Below are 24776 nucleotides of genomic sequence, written 5' to 3' on the forward strand. Positions count from 1 at the left end.
AGTAACAAGGTATTTACCTCAGCTATAGTCATTTCTAAACTCCGAATCTCATCTTGGGCAACCGCCAGCCGCTGTTGAGCGTCCATATTGGCCCGCCGTAGCGCTTGCACTTCGCGTGCCAAAGCAAAGGTCTCTTCTGCCCCCTCTGCTCTGTCCACTTGCCCTTGGACCAGCCTCTCCGCTAAAGCTGAACTCTCCTTTTCCAGGAGTTCCACCCTCTGTTTGAGTAAACGGTTCTCCTGACGCAGACACTGTGTACATATAGAAGGAAAATTAAAGCCAACTTTCGTGTTATTCTCTGGCAGCTCTTTTTAAACTGCGGCGAATACCACGCTTGATGCATCACGAAACTAACTTGTGACGACTGTGGCATTGGTCACCTAACCTCGGAATACAGCTTAAATGGAGGCCTTTGTCTTCTTATCGCGTTCCGGCTCAGAGCTAAAGCCAAGGACGTAATGATCCATTTTGTTCGTTTCAAAGGCATTTCCGGAGTCGCTAGACCGTAGTCACGCCGCTCAGTCACCTAACGACTCTCTGAACTCCTGCACGCTGCATCGAATTTCGCTTAATCAGCAAAGAGCACTGTCTGAGCTTGAAATGGATGTCGAGTAATACGACTAGCCCAGTGTAACTTAGCAAACCCAACTCGTGAGGTTAAGTCAAGTTGCGTACAAAGCACTCCGTTTCATCGGTGAGGTGGGTTAGAAGAACTTTAATCTCACGTTGTTCGTCCGACACTTTGTTAATTTTCAAAAACTGCACTATTTTCTTCTAATATTTGCCATTCATTAGTTTTGTAGTCAAATATTCGCAGACTCCCTAGGCTGGCTGATACTTCATTTATTAAAATTAACGCAGGTAATTTATCCCGCCACGTTGCCATTGAGATGTATGAATTCAAATGAAACGACCATCAGTTACGAAGATTAGTGTATATACTAAAGCAATATATGAATAACGAGATACAGATTACTATTGTTTTGTAATGACACTTAGATTTTAATTTTTAACTGTTGCTATCCATCCATAGTAAGAGCTAATTTGTCTGTTTGTTTGTTGCATTCTGCAGCGATCTTGATGTTATTTGGCACATATTTAACTTGTGGTCTGGATGAGCTTAGGATATTTTATCCCGAAAATATCTAGATTTTAAAAATTTGCCTCTAATACCTATTCACGATTCATAGCTAAAACAATAGTACTAAAATTTTGCATAGAGATAGCTTACATCCTGGAGACCGACATAACGCATTTTAGCCTGCGAAAACAGTTACCACGTACTTTTTAAAAACTCCAAAAACACGCAAAAGAATTCGCCGGTAATAGTTAGTTCATCTTATAAGTCTTAAATTACACTTATAACGTAATTACATACAGATCAATTACGTCACTGAAAACAGTACAATCGGTATCTCGAGGCTCATTTATAATAATGCCTATAAGTTCCCGACTCTACTAAAGGCCTTTCCCAAAGGTAGGTCTCAAGGATCAGCAGATCATTAGTAGTTTATTGATCCACTTCAAAAATATGATTAAGATCAATTATTTGGTACTCACTCTGAGAACAGCGATGTCACCCTGCTCTTTAGTCTTGATAACAGTGTATTCTTTTTCTAACTTCTTCATTTTCTTGGGATTAACTTTGATGGAATAGGCGAGATTCATAAACGCGTCCTGATCGGCTTCGGCTTTCGATGGTAATTCCTTTTGCATGAACTGGAATCAAAATTGTTATCACTGTGATAAAACAGATAGCGCTATCATTATACGATACGTGTGACTCATACAATAAACACATATGTGTGCAGTGTTCAATAATGATAAAACAATCATAATGTTTATGTTTTTGTCTGCGTTAACGTTGTTTTCGTCAAGCATCCATCAAATACATTTGTAATGCTCGACGATATTATGCGCATCTGTAAAATCTGTAGAACTATAATCCGAGGTCCCGGTTTCGATCTCCAAGCAGGCACAATTTGGAATTTAGATTTTCCGAATTTTCTCTCGTCTGGTAGGAGGCAATGTTGGAGAAACTGATTAGGGGTATGTGTCTGATATAACTGCAAAACGCCTAGCCCAATAATTATTCATGCGCGATTTTTTTCTAAGCAATTATACTATTTTGTTTTGTTGTTTTCTCTCATGTAACGTAACGTATATAACTATATACGTGTCGTATATGATTCTATATATTTTTTATAAATAAGATATAGTGTGCCAGAACGATTTATTAAGTATTACGTATGATATATACATAATAAAGCGTTCTCACACACTATATCTTATTTATAAAAAATATATAGAACTACAAACTAATCAATAATATAAAGCTATGAGTCCATCAGGGGTGGAACCCATTGTGAAAGGGTGATGGTGTTAAATACTTAACTAATTTTACTAAAGTTTTTTAACCTATCTCAGTCATAGCTAAACAATATTCTTCATGTTCTTTCTTCAAATCTTTAGAACTCTCGAATTTTTAAATAGAATCCCATTTATAATTAGGTCCCACAGGCCTTGTCACCTTGATTTGCATATATAGTAAAATGGATTTTATGGATATTGCATAATATAATGGATGTTGCAAATGGTGTACTACTGATGTTTATTTTTCAAACGTCCTCTACCAACGACTACCAGCTAAAAAGTGCCCGAAATGAAGTTTTATAACACGTGAAGCGGTGATATCACGGTGGTTAGGACTTCGATTTCAAATTCGGGGGGCCGAGTTCGAATCCCAACCCGCACGCCTCACTTTTCTAAGTTATGTGCGTTTTAAGGAATAAATATATCATTCGCTTCTGCGGTGAAGAAAAACATCGTGAGGAAACCATATATATTAGATATTTAGATTTATTAGATTAGATAGATAGATATTTATTTTGTAATGCAGTTATATTTAAAATGTAATTAATATTGAAATTATTTGTAAACATTCTGAAAACCTGTAATAAGTGGAACATGCACTTAGCTCACAACGTAGAAACTTAGACATGAAAAAATTTATTAGCTGTTGGTTTTCCTAAATAAATAAACAAAGGTTTGTGGAGTATACCAATCCGCACTGGGCCAGCGTGGTCACCCTAACCCCTTCTCATTGTTAGAGGAGACCGTTCCTTGTAGTGGGTCGGTAACGGGTTGATATGACTCAACACGAGTTTTACTTTACACAGACTTGAAACTGTTTTGATACTCGATAAAGACTACGTGTGTGAGTGCAAATGTTATACTTCTATCGTGAGTTTAAAACGTTAAACAAACTTACCTTTAGAATGCTTTCCATATCCAGCGACAAGATATCTTCCTTGCCCAAGGTGAGCAAAGCGAGGGCGACTTTGAACACAATCTCGATACCTTCCGACAGGAATACGTCCATGATGCGACACGCAAGAGGTAGCGACAGTGTTGTCGTGAACAGCGTTAGAAACCAGCTGCTGGCGTATATCGATGTACTGAAGCTCTGTGGAAAATTAAGAACATATTTGTTATGCTTATAATATTCACACACGCTTATACACATATACACTTAAGTTCTGTTTCCGTACTATAATATATATGATATGCTATTAACATAATACTTTCTATATAGATAAAAGTATGATGTATTTTGTCGCCATGACAGGAAAAAATTCTGTTCCGTACCTGACTACGGTACAGTTCTGTTTACAAATTTCATAATTTTTATTAGTGTTTTATACCTACACTATGAGGGTTATCAGTTTTTTAAAATTTAAAATGCATATAAGAATTTTCGGAATCGACATGATTTTGCGTCTGTCTGGATATCGCGGCCTGCCCTGGATGCCGAAATAAGTATACACCTTTTACAACAGTCTTTTAGCGACTGCAGCGCCATCGTTTGTGAAAGTGTGATTACGTTCGCTTATCCAGAAATGAAGTCTAAATATATACATATATATATATATATATATATATATACCTACCGACCTATTGCAAATTATACCTATTCCGAACTTATTACACTTCAGACAACATAATATATTATTGCTATGAATATAACTTAAAATACACTATCCAAATAGGAATCAACAAAAGCTTTCGCTTTAGTCAGACAATCAATAATTGTCATTTCGCATTGATATTATAAAATGTAAACCTGCCCTCACTTTCAACAAAAATATGACTATCCGCTGTCTACCCCTACTTTATTTGACCGAATTCAATTGACTTTTTTGTAATTCTAGTTAAGTACTACAAGTATTAGAATAATAATAAAAAATAAATATACTACGACAATACACACATCGCCATCTAGCCTCAAAGTAAGCGTAGCTTGTGTTATGGGTACTGAGATAGCTGATGAATATTTTTTTATGAATATAATACACATAAATACTTATAATATACAGATAAACATCCAGACACTGAAAAACGTTCATGTTCATCACACAAACACTCTCCAGTTGCGGGAATCGAACCCACGGCCTTGGACTCAGAAGGCAGCGTCGCTGCCCACTGCGTCACTCGGCCGTCAAAGAAGTTTTATTCGTGAACGTAGATAAGTCTGCGTCCAGAACTATACGAGAGTTCGGCATTCTTCTTTGTAATAAAAAAAAAAATTACACGAACCTGCGATTGGAAATGCACGTGTAGATCAGGTATGAGCTCCTGCACGAGGTTTTCTAGTTGGAACATGCATAGACCCAGCTCTGCCATGCTCGGCTTGAACATGTCTCGCATCCTGTGATGTTGCATGATTTTCAATAATACTGCGAAAGCTTCCTCCTCCGGCATCTGTTGAAAATTAACTCTAATTAACCTCAAAACATCAATGCAAGGGGTGATAGACTAGTGGTTAGGAAACATCGCGAGGAAACCTGCACGCTTGAGAGATCTCCATAATGTTCTAAAAAGACGTGTGAAGCATCTATATGCACTTGGCCAGCGTGGTGGACTGCTGCCTATAATATTCTCATTCTAAGAGAGACGGTCCGTTTAAGGGCCAGGAATGGGTAGGTAGTTATGATGAACTTAAAAACAGGGAAAGGTTCAGTCAATTTAGGTCTTCTAGAAGAATCTATCTCTAAAGTCGTGATAGCCTAGTGAAGCGGTGATAGTACTTTCGAGGGTCAGAGTTCGAATCTCAGCACGCACCTCTAACTTTTCTAAATTATGTGCGTTTAAAAAAATTAAGACTTGCTTTAACGGCGCAGGAAAACATTGTGAAGAAACCTGCATGCCTGAGTGTTCTCTCAATGTTCAGATGCGTTTTGAACCCACCAAACCGCATTGAGCCAGCTTGGTGGAAAACGCCTTAACTCATTGTGGAAGGAGACCCGCGCCCTGTAATGGGGTGATTTGATACTAGTATCTACAGTTACAAAACTTTAGGTACTAGGAAAGTATAAACAAATATATATGACGTCCCGATGATCATAACATTGGTCACTAAACCGTGTGCTTTTACACTTTACACTCTTATGCTTTGTCTAATGTAGGATGTTAATTTTGACAGTTCACAGTAGTGAAGAGTTATTCTATATTAGTTAATGAACCTACTCGATGATGATTATTCATGCATAGAAATTAAAATCGATAGTTTCTCGGCAATGGTGTATTGTCAGATTATGTACATTAATATTACATTTATAATACAAAGAATATTTTTTAAAATATACAAACATAGTTCTTTTAACAAACATAATTTCCATCTGTTAATTTTGCAGCTATGTAGCTGAGAGAACCCCCCGGCACGTACCCCGCCCATTGCCACTTCAGCTTCACGACTCGCTGAGCTATATCGATAACTGTGACTTCCTCGAAACATCTCATTTCTTATTTGATTACGTGGAGATACTCGCGTAGCTCTTTCCATCGCCCGCTGAGTGAATCTAAGCCTTCTTATAAGGCCATAGCAAGCGAACACGTTTCAGATCCGTATGTACGATTATCTATATTTAATTTCACGGGAAAAGAATATAAAACTTTAATTGCATTTGCCAAAATTATAATCCTAAATTAGACAAAGTATAACAAACGGTATTATAATGGACTCGGCACTTCAATTTTAATTCAAAATTACTATTAATTTAGATTCAAATTTACCTGCATGAGCAATAGCCCAACAATGAACCCCGAACCCTGGCAATATCCAACTTCTCTATCGTGAAGCGAGTAAGCCTTCATCACATTGAAAAGAGATTCCTGGCCAAGACCATCTTTCTCTTTGAAAAAATCATGTTCCGGGTATGTCCGCGCAATGTCACGTCGGATCACCTTCTCGCACGCTGATTTGGCCTGTGGAAAAAAACATTACAATTATAATTGATATATGCTAAAGTTGCGATTGGACCTGACGGGTATTTCTAACATAATCTCAAATTTGCCAGCTCCGTCTAGTGGACCGGTGTTTACTGGTCTTTCCGATCTAGCTCTGCGTTCCATTTGTATGCATTACACTAAAATTAGTCCACTCGATCCAAGTATATAATTAAGAAAAAAAAAGCTGCCCGAATCTAAACTTCAACATGGTTGCTTGCTGAATATTCGGCCGCCGCGACTTGTTCAAGAGCAGAGCTCAACCAAAGTACCTGGTCGGACAGGCGTTATTAAAGTAATTAAAGATATGCCTGCCGATGCTAGCCCTCGCTAGTGAACAGTGGGGTGCATAGAGGGTATGCACATGATATAAAATGAAGAAAATCTCCAGTACGTGTTATATATACTTGAGGGCAGGCTTTTTATAATTCTTACAACGACTATCCTTAAGTATTTTATAACTCGTACTGGAGATTTTATCAAACATCGAGAGTGAAGGAAAACATCGAACCTGTATGCCTGAGAGTTCTCCATAATTTACGCAAAGGCGTATGGAGTTAAATGGAGGAGGCGTATTACCTTGATATAAGAGGCATATAACTTCTTATCCGGCGAGGAGTCAACTCCCGCCAGTAGCTGCCATACGATGCCCCTAAAGTGATGCGGCACGCCTTGGCGGACCAGGTCGCGTACGAACTGGTTGCGACGTCGCCACTCCGACTCCCAATTGCTGACGAGTCTTCCCCAAAGACTCCATAAGTCTTCCTCGCCATTACTACCGATTCTGGCTTCTTCATGGCTCGAGCTTGACGCTGCGGACGGAAAATGGTCGAGGATATAGTAAGAATAGCTGCAAAGCTATAGCCAACTACAGTTGTACAAAATTGTATAAAATATCATTGAATTGTTGTACATGTGAATAAAATTATCAGGGTGGCTGAAATACTTTTTGATGTGAAACATCTATAGGCGGAGGGTAATCCTGATTTTTGGCGTGGCGACACAGGCTGTGGCGACGCATCGCCACGCTATCGTATTGAGTTTTTGTATTGCGTATGTAACAATAAAAATGAATATTAATTTTGTAATAAAACAGTCATTATTAACCGACTTCTAAAAAGGAGTGGTTTTATCCATTTCGTTGTTTTTATTTTTTATTTGTGGAACAAATTTGTAATGCTTTATCTTTTCATTATGCAATATCTGCAATAACTTACAAAAAACTATTTCGATGTTTCACATCTGCCAGGCATCCCGTGACGACTCAAACGTTTTTTTTTACCTTGGTAGGTTGCTTACAGCTAATCGGTTTTGTGAAAAAGAGGTATGCAAGTTTTTCTACATCGAATTTTTATTCACCATACAGAATTTCACCTACTACGCACTGCGATAAAAATTCCTCGTCTTTTTTGTTTTTATGTACTTAGTTCTCGACAGTGATGTACATCTTCATACGGCAGAAAAATGTTCGCGTGAATTTAATCCGCAACACAAAGCGTGCTATTTATAACAAATCACAAGTGAAGAAATCGCAAGTGCATGTATCTCTATTTGATTGCAAGTGCTACGGAATTTCGAAAAGTAATCGCGTGATTAATTCGCTAGCTCTTAGTTCAAACTTCATTTATTTTAAGTAGGCCTAGTTTATAAGCACTTTGCAAACGTCAAGTCAGTCTGTATGTAGTTAAATTTTAAAGGTAGGCATCAGCGCTTATAACTTTATAGCAACACTATGGCTTCTCTGGCTCGTGTCAGCACTAGACGTGCAAAGCTGCCAGGTAAGCATTGTTTATATAAAAATCTAGTATCCCGCTATGTGCGTTGTTAAGTACATTTTGCTTTATATATTTGTTGGTTGGTATTTGACAGTTTAAGATATACATTAGAAACTTCCAGAGGCGATGGTTAGTGTTAGAACAAAACCAGCGTTAGGCAGGTTTGTAAAATCAATACTATCACTGTAAAATCAACATGGCCCAACTAACTCACGTTTTCATGAGCCATGAGATATAGTCACCATTATAATTTAAGTCTTCGTGTATAACTCAGCATGATATTGTCAATTTCCTCCAGTGTTTAACGAGCTGGTATAGCTATATTTTTCATGTTCCAAATAGTTCTTGCTCAAAAAAGGATACGAAGGCATACCACGGGGTCTTGAGATTGGGCCGAAGGGTTCAACTGCCATATTTGCGGCCGTAAATGTAGCTCGCGTATCGGCTCATTTATTTACAAAGAAGTGTCGCTTAGACAGTGTTTGAACCGTCTCTCGAGACGTACTGGCCATTGTGTGTTATGTATACAAATTTCGCGGCAATAAATTCGTTAAGGGCATAAAATATATATAAATATTTTCGCTTAGCAGTTAGCTGCGCACAAAAAAAAAAAAAAAAAAACCTTTTAAGCAGTTCATTTGCATTCAATAGAACACTAATTCTAGTAAATTGGTATAATAAGAAAATAGCATGGTGTTTTAAAGAAGACTACAAACAAAATATGACGCAAAAAAAATATTTTGTCACTAATACTTGTAGTGGTGCCAGCGTTGTCGAAACTTTAATGTATTTTAGTACTCACGCCTTCGTTATTAATAATGTTAAGTATAATCATATAAAACGTCATGATTTTTTAAAAATGGCGACTCAATTTACGATTCTAATAACATTAGTAATAAAAAACTATCTTCCCTACTTTGGTAGAATTTACACTGGTAAAAGAAACAAATGGATTTTATGGCATAGATCCACCAACCCACTGGTTCAATGCAGGTTTTACAGATTATTAACATATAGCGTACGGCACCTAAACGTACTCTCCGAGGTACGGAGGTGAACACTGCGAAATTTTTGCAAACTTCGAGCTGGTACTGAGATTCTGGGATTGTAACAGAACACCATATTGGTCCACGAGGCGGTTATAATGTACGTCTATAGTAAATTAAAGTAAAGGTGTTTTTTTACAGTGAAAACAACCAAACATGTGCATTCTTAGGAAGTTAGCACAATTTCAGTATAATAATTAATAATAATAACAATCATATCTCATTGATAATTCGTATCTTAAATACGCTGAGATCTCCTTTTAGGCATAGGTATAATTTACTTGTAACAGGAGGTCTCGCTCTACTCTAACAAAATGGGAACAAAAAGTAAGCTATATAAAATATAGCTTACTTTTTGTTCCCATTTTGTTTCTACATTATATTAATTATAATTCAATCGCGTTGTAATGAAATAACGCGTTTGCTTAGTAAATAATTTTATCGGCAGAAGCGTTAAAGTTTGAACAGAAGTCGAATCAAGAGGAAATGTTTTTGGATCCTTGATATTTTAGAGATACTTTATTTCTAATTAATGCTTTGGCCTTTGACGCTTGTATGAATTTACATAATCATAGGAATATACAAATGAAGGGTACAGTTCTAAGTCTTGTGTTATAAATATATTAATATTAGGTACTTGAAGGTCAAAAACATATAGTTAACAAGGAATGTCGGAACTTATAGTAATATGAGTCATAACTTTACATAAGTAAGCTTATCAAATTGGTTTTGAAGCCTAGTATGGAAAAAAATTAATACGTTTTAAAAGTTTTGTGGGTGCTTGTAGGCCAGTATGTATACAATGTACATGGTTTTAAAACTTATTCGAACCAGCGGACTACAATGTTTTTAGGTTTTTTCATATTTTTCATTTTTGACGTTTCTTGTTTCACCCCCATTTCTATACTCTTCAAATATGAATAAATACATTAAAAAATAACTATTACAATCGCACTTGCGATAGTTTCACCGAAGACCTCGGTAATTATGTCGGTTACAACACTACAACCAAATAATTGTTATTGCGTTGCACTTAGTCTAATAATAAATTACAGTTTATAACTTCATTGAAATATTGTATGTATGAGTACACACACTATTAGTTATAAGACTCAATGGTAAAATTGATATTTAAATTAAAAAGGGCTTTTTCTTTTAATTTTTTTTTTATAGTGGGGCGTAGTCCAATCTAATATATGTATATGATCGTTCTACGATTTACGTGCGTGGATTCACTTCCAAACATATTTTGCTTACTATTGGGAAGAAGCATCTAAAGTACATAAGTATAACATACTAATCATATATATATATACACTTTAATTTTAGTTCCCTTTGAATCCCATGCTGAGGGGATTACGAAAAAATATACGTAATCCGCCATCTTGTTCTGTCAGTCATCTTCTATATGGAATGATTCAGAATGGTATACATAATTGAATTGTCAGAGAAACTGTGTGTTTAGATCAAAAATTTAGATCAAATAATAGATCGAAGTACAATTTCAATAACTAGATTTTATTCTTGTAGGTAAGCAAACAATTTTCGCTCGCGCTTTAGTTCGCAAGATTATTTAGTAAGTTTACACATGAGTTATAACGAAGTACAAACGAAATAATAAGATCCTACGTTCGCAATCACTTCGCAATAAGAGCATATAGCTCGCATTGTACTTTACGTACGTTAACATTACAAAATTACTCTTTGACTCAAAAAAGGGCAAGTTTTTTAATATAACGCGATTGTTTTTCGTTCATGGTATTTGTAGTCAGTTTTTTTAGGAAATGACGTGCTTTTACGTGCTTTTCAAAACAATAATAATAATAATAATAAAATCTTTTATTTGGGGAAAAAAATCAACACAGCAATTTACATATAAAGTACACGTTACACAAATACTTATCATTGACAACTTAAATTATATATAAAAAAAAAAGAAAGGATCTTAAAATGAGGTAACCAAATAAACTTAAATAAGCTAAAAAAAAACAAATATAGTTCCATGTTGGCAGTGACATATCTGTGGTGTTGTTTCTCCCAAACAGAGTATCGCCTCAGCGTTATGCTGTAGCAGTGGTTTTGTGATCGCTGATTTTCAGGCGACCTCTCTCGACATCCGGGACCGGTCAAGAACTGCTATTTTGGTGGCGCATACACTTGTATGCACTCTGTGTCTACTAAATAATATGGTTATAAGTTTTTTTTTAAATATATCTATTATAAAATACCCACCAAATAAACACATAATGTGATTATTAGTGGACCATCTCTAGATGAACTACATTCGTACCAAAACACAAGATCGTATCACACCGGGAAGCAACTTAGGTTCTGTTAAAACCAGTAAATAAAAAATGTGTTCTTGTTTATTTTTAGTCGCCTAAAACTTTACAGGAATAATAAGCCATTGACTTTATTGTCCGGTTTAAGTTTTAATTTAGTACGTCAAGTTAGCAAACAAGACATCATAGACATAGAAACATAAAAGTGGACTAAGCGTGGAACTAAGACTTCTCTTGCAGATCTATAACATTACCTAAAAGCGTTCAAACAACATCATTCGGCTGGACACCATTAAATTCGCTAGCATGCATAAACAAAAAATATACATTCATAAATACAGGAGTTTTCGATATTAATCGTTAAATATTATTTATCATGAAGAAATTTAGTTAATTAACTTTTTTGTGACTATTTTTAGATAGCTCTAAAATATATTATTTTACTGTGAGTTTTGTGGGCTCTTCTTAGACGAGGGCGCGTTAGGAACCCTCGTAGCTTTAGGTTTAAGTTGGCGATCGAAGTTATCACCATCCCCTTATAATTATGTAAACGTATATATATATGTATGAAAGCTTCATAAGTGCCTGTGATAGGCCTACATGAATAAAGAATTTTTGAATTTGAATTTCAACCAGCAATCGGTTAATATTAAATTAAATCGATTTTATATTATTTTAAATCATAAACCTACCTAATATATTCTCAATGACGCTTGAAATATAGAATTCAAAAACACTTTTACTTGATTCACTGTTATCACTCATCTCATGTAAGGAAGGCTAAAAACGTATTGCTCCAAAATACCAAATCTTCGCTATCGCAGCGTAGATAATACTAGATAACGCGTCGCGTACAGGAACGAAAGTGGCACAATTAAAAGTAATATCGTTATCTTTGCAAATAAAATATGTCAAGTTAAATATTTGTTACCCATAACAAGTTGCACCAGTTATCTATAGTAGCAAGTAAGATATTGCAATTGCACCTGGTGGTAAGTGCTCATACAGTCTAAGATGGTAACGGGCTAACGTGCAAGGCGTATGGCAGTTACAATAGACTCATGTCACTAGTCGTTTTCTATAAGACATCGTAACGGAATTGGAATGCTTAATAGCTTGGCAGCACGTATTTGTCGGTAGCTGGCTGTTATTAGTCACGGCCAAAGTCTACTACCAGACCAGACTAATGAAAATTCAGGAATAATATATTCCAACTTGCTCCTACCGGGAATCGAACCCGGGACCTCCCATATATAATGCCACGGCGGTCACCGCTGTGCCAAGGTCGTCAAATGTGTATTCAAATTATTAAACTCACCACAATGTCACCAGAGCAATATGAGAAATACTCTCGTTTTTGTAGCAGTACGTTCTAATTCTTGACTTACACCACTTTTGTTACATTTATATATGATGATGATCGAGTACACGAAAGTCTCTAGTGGATTTGTTTGGAAAAGTTCCATACAAACTGTTTTTGTTGCGCAAGCAATTAAACTCTATAATCTATACTTATAATAAAACTGTAAGTGGAAGATTTCTGTACATTAAATATATTTTGAAAATTTTGATCGAGGCATGCTTTATAATCGATGAGTCCAAACCAGATTTTTGTTTAATTTTTTCTGTCTTTCTGTCTGTCCGGGCATCACTTGAAAACTACTGAACGGATTTAAATAAAATTTGTCATACTAGTAGCTGGTATTCCGGGCCAACATATGGGCCGGGATACTTTTTATCCCGATAAACAATAAGTTTCCTCCGGGAAACGGGATGAAATTTTTTTATCAATTTTTCTACATAGCTCCTTTAAATTTTAACCGATTTTAATAATTCTTTTTTTTAACCGAAAGTGTATACTATCAAGCATGTATTGCCTAATTTTAATGAAGATCTGATAAATACCAGCAAGTCGCAAGGCATATGGTGCAACGATCGAATGCATGCGTACCATCTTACTAATATTATAAATGCGAAAGTTGTGAGGATGGATGTATGGAATGATGGAAGGTTATTGTGTATATTTTACTATGGTTTTCTGTAAATTGGCTGAAATATAACGATGTTTTCTAAAGATATCATACCGACTTAGCGTGAGACCTTTAGGTAGCGCTGTAATTCGTTTCTAGGTTTTAAGTTTTTAAAACCTCTAATAACGAAGTTGCGCGGGTCAGCTGGTCGCGTAATAAAGTCAATGTAACGTATAAGTAAATCTACATAATGCTGCACGCACAGATGTCGCAAGATTCACAGGTATTGCAAGTATTTGGCTTAGTCGGATTAACTTAAATAAACTAATTGCGAAAATCAGCTTAGTGAAACTATTATTCTAAACGACTGATAGAAAACGCATAGCTTAAATCGATTAGTCTGAAGCATGAACAAAATGCCTTTTAATTATAACGTAGGTGTACTAAGACAGGGATAAAATGCTGTAAAAATAACTTTGTCAAACTATTTGTCAAATTACATTCGGTTGTTATCTGAAATCTGGCAACGCGCTAGTAAATTAGGTCTAACTTTCATTTGACGCTGCTGGCACCATTAACGGAACCTGCTAACCGCTGCTTGCTAATCGGGCAACAAAGACCTTTACCTTGTGATCAAATTTTCGTAAAAAGAATTTTAATTTTAGTAATATTATTTAAAAATGCTCACCTGAAGCCAATGATATCTGTGATGTGTCCGAACTTTTGCGGCTGTGCAATTTTATTACCGAGGGGCTCTTGGAGTCCGCCTCGATCCTTCTGTTTTCTTCCTCCAGCTTGGCTAGCAGCGTCCGCTCAGGGGACGAGATCACCTCTGTGACTGTTACGACGCAGTCTGCCAATGTAGACAAATATATAACGTATCACATCATAAATAAAGTTATTTGTTGTATTTTGCACGGTTATGATATCCTATAATACAATCATCTATTAACTGGTCATTTAAAACGTAAATACTATCGTAATTAATTATACTTAAATATTTACTTTACATATTATATGAAAACTTCTATAGTAATAATAATATAAAAGGTTTGTTTCTGCATTCTGCGATTTCGTAGAAATTCATTTATAAGTATTCCTTTTTAATTCTCTAGGCTATCTAGATTCAAAATTATAGCTTATATTATATTATCTGCTATAAAAAAATACCTTCTCTAAGGAATACTGGAACTATAAAAAATCCTGGGAACTAAAGTGTTTAATTTAAGTTTTAGGCGCAACATCTCAAGATGTCGATATGAAAAACAATATGGCTGATTTAAATGGTGTTTCTTTTGAGACCAAGTTTTATCTGGAACCCGTTGTTTCAGTTTTTTTGTTGACTGAATATATTCGATTATTACCTCTTAATAGTGAAATAGTATTCACTCAGCGATTACACGATAAAACGTTGAAGTAATAACTAATCTCCAAAATCTTCATTAAGGCTTGACTTTTGAATAGAAATGCAATAACTGCATCGTATTAGATACGATATCCTAAAGTAAATGTACTTAGAACAATAATACGTATTCAGATAAGGCGAATAGTCCTTATTATAAGTATGTATTTATACACGACCCCTTATTTATTTTAATCCTATACTTTTTAATCTCTTTTGATTAATTTAGGATCTACACTCAGTAAACTAAACTCAGAAGGAACTTAATCAGTCCCTTAATTAAAAAGGACCGTCAAATATCTTTGTTATTTTACCGCACCCATATCCAAATTCCACTTTACTGCAGAATAGCATATCTATTTATATTCTTGCATGTGCCATAAGGATTCCATCGACTGACTCTTCTTCGCCGAGTTGTGGTATGGAATATGTGAATTATATCAGTTTATAAAAACGAATACCATCGACTAAAACCATATTTTTGTAATAAATATTTACGCCTTAGGAGTAACACTAAATTTATTAGAAAACTAAGTAACAATTCTACATTGCTTGTTATAAATATTAGTTGTTGGGTGAAACTTAAAGCGGTGGTTAGGTAGGTTACGGGGTTATATTCTATGCAGGCGTTTATATACAGTGCATGGATAGAGGTGAGATGAGAATTTCTGTCTTCCTTCTTTCTGAACATGTATATAGGTAAGAGAGATAAAAGAAAAATCTACTGAAGCACCCTCGAATAATGCTAAAATTATATTTACTACGAGGCATTGCTTAAATACTGCTTTAAAACAAATAAGATTTATGATTACTAGCAAAGGTATTTAAAAACTACGTAACAGGCTTAGTACTTTCTTAAAAGTTAAATACGCCTTAGTAACAGATATATCATTATATCCTGAAACTAAAATCTCTTCGTAGAAACTTAAATGCACCTAACTCTACTATTTAGGTACTGACGTTTCTCTTTACAAATACGCATTATGATTAAAAATAATTAAGTAATCTATTTTTTAAACGATTTCACTCATTAATAATGTGTTACACTAATCAGTCACTTGTACTAATTAAAAGGAAATTATTAATTTGGTTACCAATGTAATGCTAGTTTAATTGACACTAAATGTCTTTAATCCAGGGAATTTCTAATCATTTATGAACATAAACTAGACTTCATTCTAAAAGACAGTTACACTCTCTCTGTTTCCAATAAAACATTATACAAGTCCGGATAACCGGTCAGACAGATAAAATCCTCACATCCATTAGTGTGTTAGTTATCAAACAAACCGTCAAGAAATGCGACAGGCGACTCTGTGTTACCAGTAGGAGAACTGCTGGCGGGAACCGCTTCCCGGTCTTCCACTTCCACCTTCATGTTGTACCCTCGGCCATTAAGTGCAGAATCTCGGCCATATGCCGGCACGCGTCGCACCGCTCTGCACCAACCCAACTTCGTCAGACCCTCATTTATTATCTATCAGGTCCCATTTAGAGCCGGAAATACTCCACGCAAATCTTACGGCCATAGCACAAACGATACTTTTACCATCACTGCATCGCTTTTTGGAGTTCGATCGCTGTATCGAAATAGCGTACACGAAACAAAACTGTGAGCGATCAGCGATTTTTCAGCTGAATTAATTGCTGTATTGGAATCGGCCGTTTAGCAATTGCTTCTTTAAATCCGCTTGCATTTGATGGTGGTGATATAATCACGCGTTTAGGGGTTCTATGCCAAACCCTCGCAAGAACTCTGAGATTTACGAAGTGAGTGAGTGAGTTTGTTGCGCTTGGAGTCTTTATTTATCAGAGTCATCAGACGGCTCTTCAAACTTCCGGAAAGCAAGTTAATGAAAAAGCCGACGATAAAAGTACCGTGTGAGCTAGCCCATAAACGCAATAACCCAGCATGCATGATTTATCATTCCGTTGCACAATATATTTTATTAAAGGAAAATTTAATATGCAACGATAAAGAATTTTTAGATTAATAGTCAAGACTGGAGAAGCTTTTACAAATATTCTTGTATAAAACAAATACAATTCTTCAAATACTCTAAATATTCACGCAATATATTTTATGAATCTCGTTGTTTAATTAGTTAATATTTAACATCAAAATATAAATAATAAAATAAAGTTTCGGCTTCTTAAGGTTTGTATTGTATTCTAGAATTGAGTGATTCACAAAATTTCCCGCCATCCAGATATCGTATGACACATAAATCAATTTTTTCTATCTTCTTTCTATTTTTTCTATTTGCTTATTTATCCGTCGTTTTTATATACTTGGGTAGTGTAAATAATAATTACAGACTTATTATAAGCCTATTAGTGATTGTGACTTCTTTAAAATAAAAAAATAACAACATCACCTGTGAATCACCATTGCATGTGAATCATTGCAATATGCAAACTTTGTGGAAGTGTGAAGTGCTATTTTTTATTTTCAACCTCGGTTATAATATTTGTTGCTCTTTATAACTCCTAAACCGATACCCAAAATGAAAATTAAGGAAAGTGCACCCCATGCATTGATATCGCATAACATGTATGATATGATCGTATGAAAGGGGTCCAAGAAGTACATTCACCGATGCTAAATAAAGGTAGTAATTAAAATTCGCATGCCAAAAGGACATAATAAAAGGGCACGGGCAAAAGCCAACTATAATGTATTTATAACACGATTTCCCCCCATCATTGATGATTATTATTTGATAATTGCAAAAATAAAAATATTCGTACTTAATTAAGTATTCTGATTTGGATAGGTACTCACAGAAATGTTAAAGTGGATACTAATTAAGCATCCGTCGCGTCACTGGGCGCAAGCCTATCTCTGGGGAAATCAGACGGTTTAAAATGCTAGACATTCAAATTCCCATTGCATTTTTGATGAACGAAGTTCACAGTCAAACCAATTTTAGTAATGCCTTTTGATCGGTGGACAGTCATTCACCGTTGGCTATTATAACACGTAATTTGAACGAGGGTACCACAAATTCGAACAAATAATACACGCGAAAATCAAAAATTTGGTTTTAGGCCAATAAATCACAGCACAGGATAACCGAAGAATAGCCCCAGCAATATTAAACTCGGAGCAAGAATTTCAAACGCGTCTAGTAATTTGAAGATCTATGATTATATCGTATTTCGCGTTTGTAAGAAACTGTACAGGTGAAAGTTGGCGATACGCACGGCAGTCTGGCGACCACTAAGCATGAAGGCCGTCCGTCACATCGCACAGTAAGCGCGCGCACCATCCGAAATGATATAATAAACGTTCACATTATATTATGACGATACAAACTGACCCGCCCCGGATTAGCACGACTGTAGGCTCTAAGCACCACCATTTCTCATAAACTATAGCTGTTTTGATGAAATTCATACTCGTATAAGAGAAATTGATTCAAGTTCCGCTGTTTTAATGGAAAAAGTATTAAATAAGTCGAAAGTAATCCTTCTATAATCTCAATCTATAGCTATAAAAGGCTTTGTTTTAAGTGACTGACGGACAACCTACTTATAGCCCAAACTGGCTGGAAGTAGAAATTTGAAATGAAAGAATATTCTTTAAGCACCGTACAGGTATAAATAAAATATTTTGGATACCACCTCGAATTTAATAAGCTAAGAAAAAGTTTGTGTAAAAATCTGTAATTTTTCAAGTAAATCCATGAAAGTTGGTATTTGGGTTTTTTGTTGAACATATCTCAATCTCACGGGATAATATAAATTATTTATAAATATATATTATTGGATATAAACAAGTAAATTTTATTGCACAGTTTATTTTTGAAACAAGTTTAAATTATTATTTTATTTTTCGATTTTGTTTTTTTAAATTTACTTAAATCTTTTTCGAGAGATTCTTTTGACTCTAGCGATTTCAAACATTGAAAGATGGCGGCTTACTAAAATATGACATACGAACGAGAAGCTTACAATAAGTGGAGTATAATTGTATTGTTTATTGTTATTACCTACCAATGCAGTTTCTACCTCTGATTCGACCTCTTGAGTTAATTTAGCTCAGCGATAGCTTGCATTCTGGAGACGGATATAGGATACTTAGAAGCTTATGAGTTACGAGTTCCGGCGCCAATGAGCGTACTTGCAAAGCTTACTTCACGCAGTACGAATGGTATCATTATAATTACTATATAAGGCGCATTAGTATCATTATAATTTATTATAACTACAAGAATTAGCAAAACCGCGCCTGCGGTACCGCTTTCGTTTATCGTTTTAACTTTCTTGTTCGTCCTGACTTCGCTCGGCTCCTAAGGGTCTTAGCGTGTTCGTAATACGCCAATAACTATCCTCCAGATTGGAGCTATCAAACCTAAGTATCAAACACAAAACAATATTTTTCAATTTCAAATGGTAGTTATACAGAGCACAATAAAAAAAAATGCAAAGATTACTTTTATTACTGATATAGACATACATTATACGAGTAACTGTCATAACTGTTACCATTTATCTTACTTTATTTGAATAGGTATAGAGATTTCAATGCTAGGAACGTAGTAGGTAAGAGATATTATCTAGCTTAACAAGCTACTTATACAAATATTCTATGTAGACTACGGTCCGAGCAAGACGCTTTCAGTCGTTACATAAAGCATCAAACATTGTTCATAGGCATACCTAGTACATACTTACTACGCTCGCGCCCTTTCATCATCCTATCAGATATTATTCGATGAGTACGAATAATTAAGTTATCTGTCCAAGATTGTTCGCGAAAACTCCAAAAAATTAAGTTGCAAAAGTTCGTATCGAATTACTCCCTACGCCTTCCGATTCCTTTCAGAAAATGCAGTATGAATATAAAAATATCTGACAAATAAATGTGCATCCCCTATTTAAACCCTCAGCGCACTAGCATTGGCAAGAGACAATTATATCCCCGGGGAAAGGATAAAAATTTATCATCTCCCACAGCTTTATCAACTCTCAGAGCACTGGCGCACAAGTGGAAATGATATCCAAATAATATATGTGTAATAATAAACGGGGGTAAACTTCTCCTATTCCCTGTTCCCATGATTTAGCAGGTGGACACGTTAATTATATCCCCTGTCCGGGGATATAATTTCTGCCTCCTGCCTGAGCTAGCCTTGCTGGGACTTGATTTTTATAAATCTTTAATTGGGTACATAAGTATTATAGTTCATACCACTTTAGTTGTCAACCAAAATTTTGTTCTGAATCCCAGAGCAGAGGTACATTAATTGGCTGATGATGGAGAATTGTCCGCGTCTAAGTTATTACAGACGGCCGACTGGCGCAGTGGGCGGCGACCCTGCTTTCTGAGTCTAAGGCCGTGGGTTCGATTCACACAACTGGAAAATGTTTGTGTGATGAACATGATTGTTTTTCAGTGTCTGTGTATATATCTGTATATTATAAGTATTTATATGTATTATATTCATAAAAATATTCAACAGCTATCTTAGTACCCATAACACAAGCTACGTTTACTTTGGGCCTAGATGCTGATGTGTGTATTGTCGTAGTATATTTATTTATTTATTTATCATCATCATCATTATTTCACCGAGAGATGTCGACAGCTTGCGCACGTATTCCGGAAGGACATCTTTCAATTCCATGGTTTTGTGCGATTCGCTTGAAGTCGTTCGTCAACCAAGTGGGGTACTAACGCTGCGGTTTTTAGCGCTTACCACTGTAGGCTTACGCATTATATTGGGGCTGCAACGTCACCGATAGATGTCTAAAGATGGACGTATTTCGTGAGGACTTCAAAATTCCATGGTTTTGTGCGAGAGTCTCCAAGGGCTCCCTGCGATTTGCTTTATTTCGTTCGTGAACCAAGTGGGGTTTTAATAATACTGCGGGTTTTAGTGCTAACCTCTGCATTGCAAATTGACTTCGCAAATTGTTGTGTTGACTAATTTCTTCCACGCATGCTGATTTTATGAAAAAAGAGCATCTCACTCTTCATTAAGTGCCTTTATGAGGTATCTATTTAAATAACAATAAGAACAATATAGGCTATAAGTTGGCAACGTGAATCAAATTAAAAGTAATGGTTGTAGACATAAATCCGCATATGGCGTTCTTTATTCCGGTAACATGAGTAGCTGTTTAAATTTGCCTTCCTCCGATAAGTAGATCGTGGGTTGGGTAGTAGCAATCCACCCCAAGTGGGTGCGTCCAGACAGGGCGTAACCTAAACACTTATTTATTGGGAACTATTTGTAGGCCGTTGTTCAATTAGAGGAGTAGGTTAAAATTACACAAGTACATTTTGGTGACCATTCTTCACTAAACTCAATTTACCTATTTGAAACTCCTAACCTCGAGCGCTGAGGTCTTATAAGATGCAGATCCTAGCAGACACGATTTGGCAATTTATACTATCTGAATTTTCTCTGGTTTGGTGTAAGGCTTCGGTCGTGCCTAGTCCAGGGAGTTCATATAAATGCTAGAATTAGAATATCTCAATATTGATTCTTCTTTCTTTTTCCAAGTAAGCATTTCATCAAACTCCCTAAAGCGTAAAAGCATTTACCTATTACAACCAACTACGTGGCAATATGAGTAAGAAGTTCCTTTGCCTACGTTGTTAAGTAATCATAATTTGAACTTATCGATTGCATAGACAAAAATAGTGTTGACACAAATACAGTACTTTGCGTTGTAAGTATCGTTGTCTTAACTTATGGCTATTATATCTACTATTCCATAAAATATAAGAGAAAATACAAAACAGTTTTATATGTACTAACAATAGGCTATAAGTTAAGATTTACTAATTCTATTTTGTATATTGATTGAAATACATACGCGTATATTAGGTTGGTATATATATGGTTGTATATACCTGCCGTAAAAATCAAGAATTACAATTAAAATCATATTCCGGCAAAGTTTCGGAGTTCGTTCACGTCGGTTATATTTTAAAGCATGTTTTCTACTTAAATTTTCTTGAAATGCAAGTCTTTTCAGAATACTAGGTTTAGGCGATTGGCTTACGTGGATATTATGTTATCATATTTCATTAATACGCTAGCGATTCATCTTGTTTATCTTCATCTTCTCATGTAAATTTTTTTACATACCACACAGGCTGGATAATATAGGTACCCACCGCGACGTATCTCCCGCCCGCGTTCATTTATTTTGTTTGCTCGTCTCTTGACGGTCTTAGCATGATGTTAAATAGTTCGTAATCCTATAACCTTCCTCGAGCGATGCTATCAAATGCAACGAATTTTTCTCAAAATCAGACCGATCGTTTATCACGCATATACAAAAAAAATCTTATGAAACTGTATTATTAGTATGATACATAATACCGCAACATAACGCAATCACCATCATCGTCATCATCATACACAGAATATTTTGGAGAGACGATAGGTATCGAGTAGAATATTAAAAATAATTAATGAAAATATAGTTACTAAACCACTTAGCCGGTGAAATAATAGATTCGATTTAGGAACCAGGACTTTCCAGAGGACGAATTCACAGGTAACAATTATTTATAAATAAGGTAACAAAATGTGCTGTCGACTGAAGCGAACTTTGCTAAATGTCAAAGACTTTCCTACTGCATTTATAAAATATTTAATTAGTTTCAACTTCGAGTAGTCTTTTTCAGGTCCAAATAGAGAAAGCGTTAAAGGAAGTTTTCCTTTGTACATTTTCGAACTTAAGGCTATACCACGAAAATAAAATATAATGTGAGGATAGTATTCGCTTTCCAGTACACAGAGAGTAATGTTAGTCGTAAGCAAACTAATATGCGAACTGCACAGACAACTACAATTCAGATATTTGCATAGAGCTCAAACGTTCATATCGTTAGTAAACAATGAAATCTTATTGGGTATATCGTTTATTTGCGAACTGACTGACTACATCTCATTCATCACAACTGTTTGTCGATATAATAGTGGATAGTAATTATTTTTTGTACAGGTAATGATTTTAAACTGAAAAAATCATGACCGTTTGATGGAAGTGCATGCATCATGGTAATATTCAAAAAAGTTTCGGACTGGCCTAAAATTACACGACACCATCGACTCGACTCGACACATAGTCGTTTCAAATAATAGCATTGAAATATAAGCCTTAAGTTATGTGATATTATAAAGTGTTGGTTGAAATGTGTGACGCGTGGGCAACGAATGGCTCACTCGTCTTCTCGCCGTATACTACAGGCACGAACATATTAAAAACTATTATGTAACATATCACAAAACTCACTTTCAAATTTTATATATCAACAAAGGCATTAATAGTTGTTTTTGATAGCTTATCGAGAATGGGCTGAAAAGTGTGCACTCTGATGTCAATTTGGCAATATTGAGTAGAAGTAGGCGTTAGCCCAGTAGGTAGGATATCGACTTTACTGTCGTAAGGACCTGTTTGAATCCCAGCATGCACCTTTATCTTTTCTCTCACTCAAAGGTGTGTGGAGTCCACAAAATCGCACTGGGCCAGCGTGGTGGACTACGTTCTTAACCCCTACTCATTGTGAGAGGAGACCCGTGCCCTGTAGTGGGCCGGTAATGGGTTTGTATGATGACGATGATGAGGCGTTTTATCGCGGAAGTCCATGATACGAGTACATAATGAACATTCAGCTTCATATGCTATCAACATAGACTTTTCACTCGACGAAATCTCTTAAATGAAAGATTACGTCGGGCGGAGTTATCGCAAATTAAGTTTATTATTTACCGTATTACATCATATAACACTATCAAATCAGTGCCTTACTCTGTAAGGTATATTGTCAGTATCTGAATTTCACACGAGAGTTTATAAAATGTCATGAGTTTTGTGGTAGCGCCATCTTAATACTGTCAGTACAATTAAGTAGCTACGGCTTATTACGGCGTAATTACTTCGATTTTTCGGAAGTTTTTATCCTATTTATTCGTCGTAAAAAGCGAAAACCTTGCTTTAAAGAGGATGGAGTTCTTTTACAAAGACGTAGTCTGACTTTCGATGACTTGTTTAATGTGCTTTGAATGTCTGAGCCTGCACAAAATTTATGTTTTGATATATTCAAAGATAATCCAAATAGCTGCGAGAACTTAATTACTCTAATTAGAGCTATGATACAACTGTTGTAATATGTTATAATGGCGTACTAAAGCTGTACGAGAGCGCTAGTCATTATACCAGCTTTACTAGCCGTTTTAACTCTAGTGTTAATAATGGTTGTGTGTATAAACGTCCTAGTTAGAAATTCCGTTAATTTATATTATAATGTTAGTGCAGCGTACTGGCGATATCACGTGACTTTGATCGCAGAAGTATACCATTGCTCATTTCTTAAAATGCTCACATTGCGTCGAATCAATTCGCATATCCAGGCGATGCATCTTCCGAGCTCGTAGATTGTTCCTTTCTTTATCCAATATCCTTTCTTTATGCGTAAGCATCAACCAATTATCACGTATTTCACGACGCGAAGAAGTGAAATGGGAAAGTTTCAGTAATCAGATAAAAAGGCTTGTATGGGAAAAAAATATAAAGTTGACTGAGAATTCAAGCGATGTAATTGTTTAACAAATTGTTTTTACAATAAAAAAATATCTCAACTGGCATTGTATTTTTGTGAGTTAGTATTCAAACTATTTATATTCGATAGACTTCAATAATGTAGTAGGTAGTACCAGTTTGTGAGCTGTGTGCATTTGCACAAAATTTGGATATATCAGTGCCAGTCATTCCGTATTTGCGCAAGGACATAGCAAATATTGAAATGGGCGATGTCAAAGCGAAATTGACATTCAGTTCGCAAACATTGTACATTTATTGAGCCGATTTTCAGTTTCCAACTAAATATTTGAGTTAGTAGTCTGGATTCTATTTGGAAACTTTTCATGCATTTCGAAATTGTAGTATTCGGTCTATCAAATAACGTTGGCGCATAATATTCAAGTAAAACGTCCTTCATACAGGATTTTTTTCTTACAGGACTCACTTTGATTTTTTTGGGGCCTATG

At 35.6% G+C, this 24776-nt stretch overlaps 1 protein-coding gene across 3 annotated transcripts in view; it reads right to left on the bottom strand.

The window, feature by feature from the left end:
- Positions 1-24776, bottom strand: part of LOC120636316 (ecotropic viral integration site 5 ortholog) — a 74444-nt gene that overhangs the window by 19621 nt on the left and 30047 nt on the right. For 2 of the 3 annotated variants that reach the window (XM_039907743.1, XM_039907745.1), the window contains exons 2-9: positions 16084-16199; positions 14047-14211; positions 6865-7097; positions 6073-6264; positions 4597-4761; positions 3272-3466; positions 1561-1719; positions 18-251 (exon numbers count right to left, since the gene is read on the bottom strand). In XM_039907743.1, coding sequence (XP_039763677.1) covers positions 18-251; positions 1561-1719; positions 3272-3466; positions 4597-4761; positions 6073-6264; positions 6865-7097; positions 14047-14211; positions 16084-16138 — 1398 coding nt within the window. In that variant the 5' untranslated portion in view covers positions 16139-16199. The remainder of the gene's footprint in view (positions 1-17; positions 252-1560; positions 1720-3271; positions 3467-4596; positions 4762-6072; positions 6265-6864; positions 7098-14046; positions 14212-16083; positions 16200-24776) is intronic. The other variant, XM_039907744.1, reaches the window with a different exon arrangement.

The sequence above is a fragment of the Pararge aegeria genome, chromosome Z (genome assembly GCF_905163445.1).
Source record: "Pararge aegeria chromosome Z, ilParAegt1.1, whole genome shotgun sequence".
Taxonomy (NCBI): Eukaryota; Metazoa; Arthropoda; class Insecta; order Lepidoptera; family Nymphalidae; genus Pararge; species Pararge aegeria.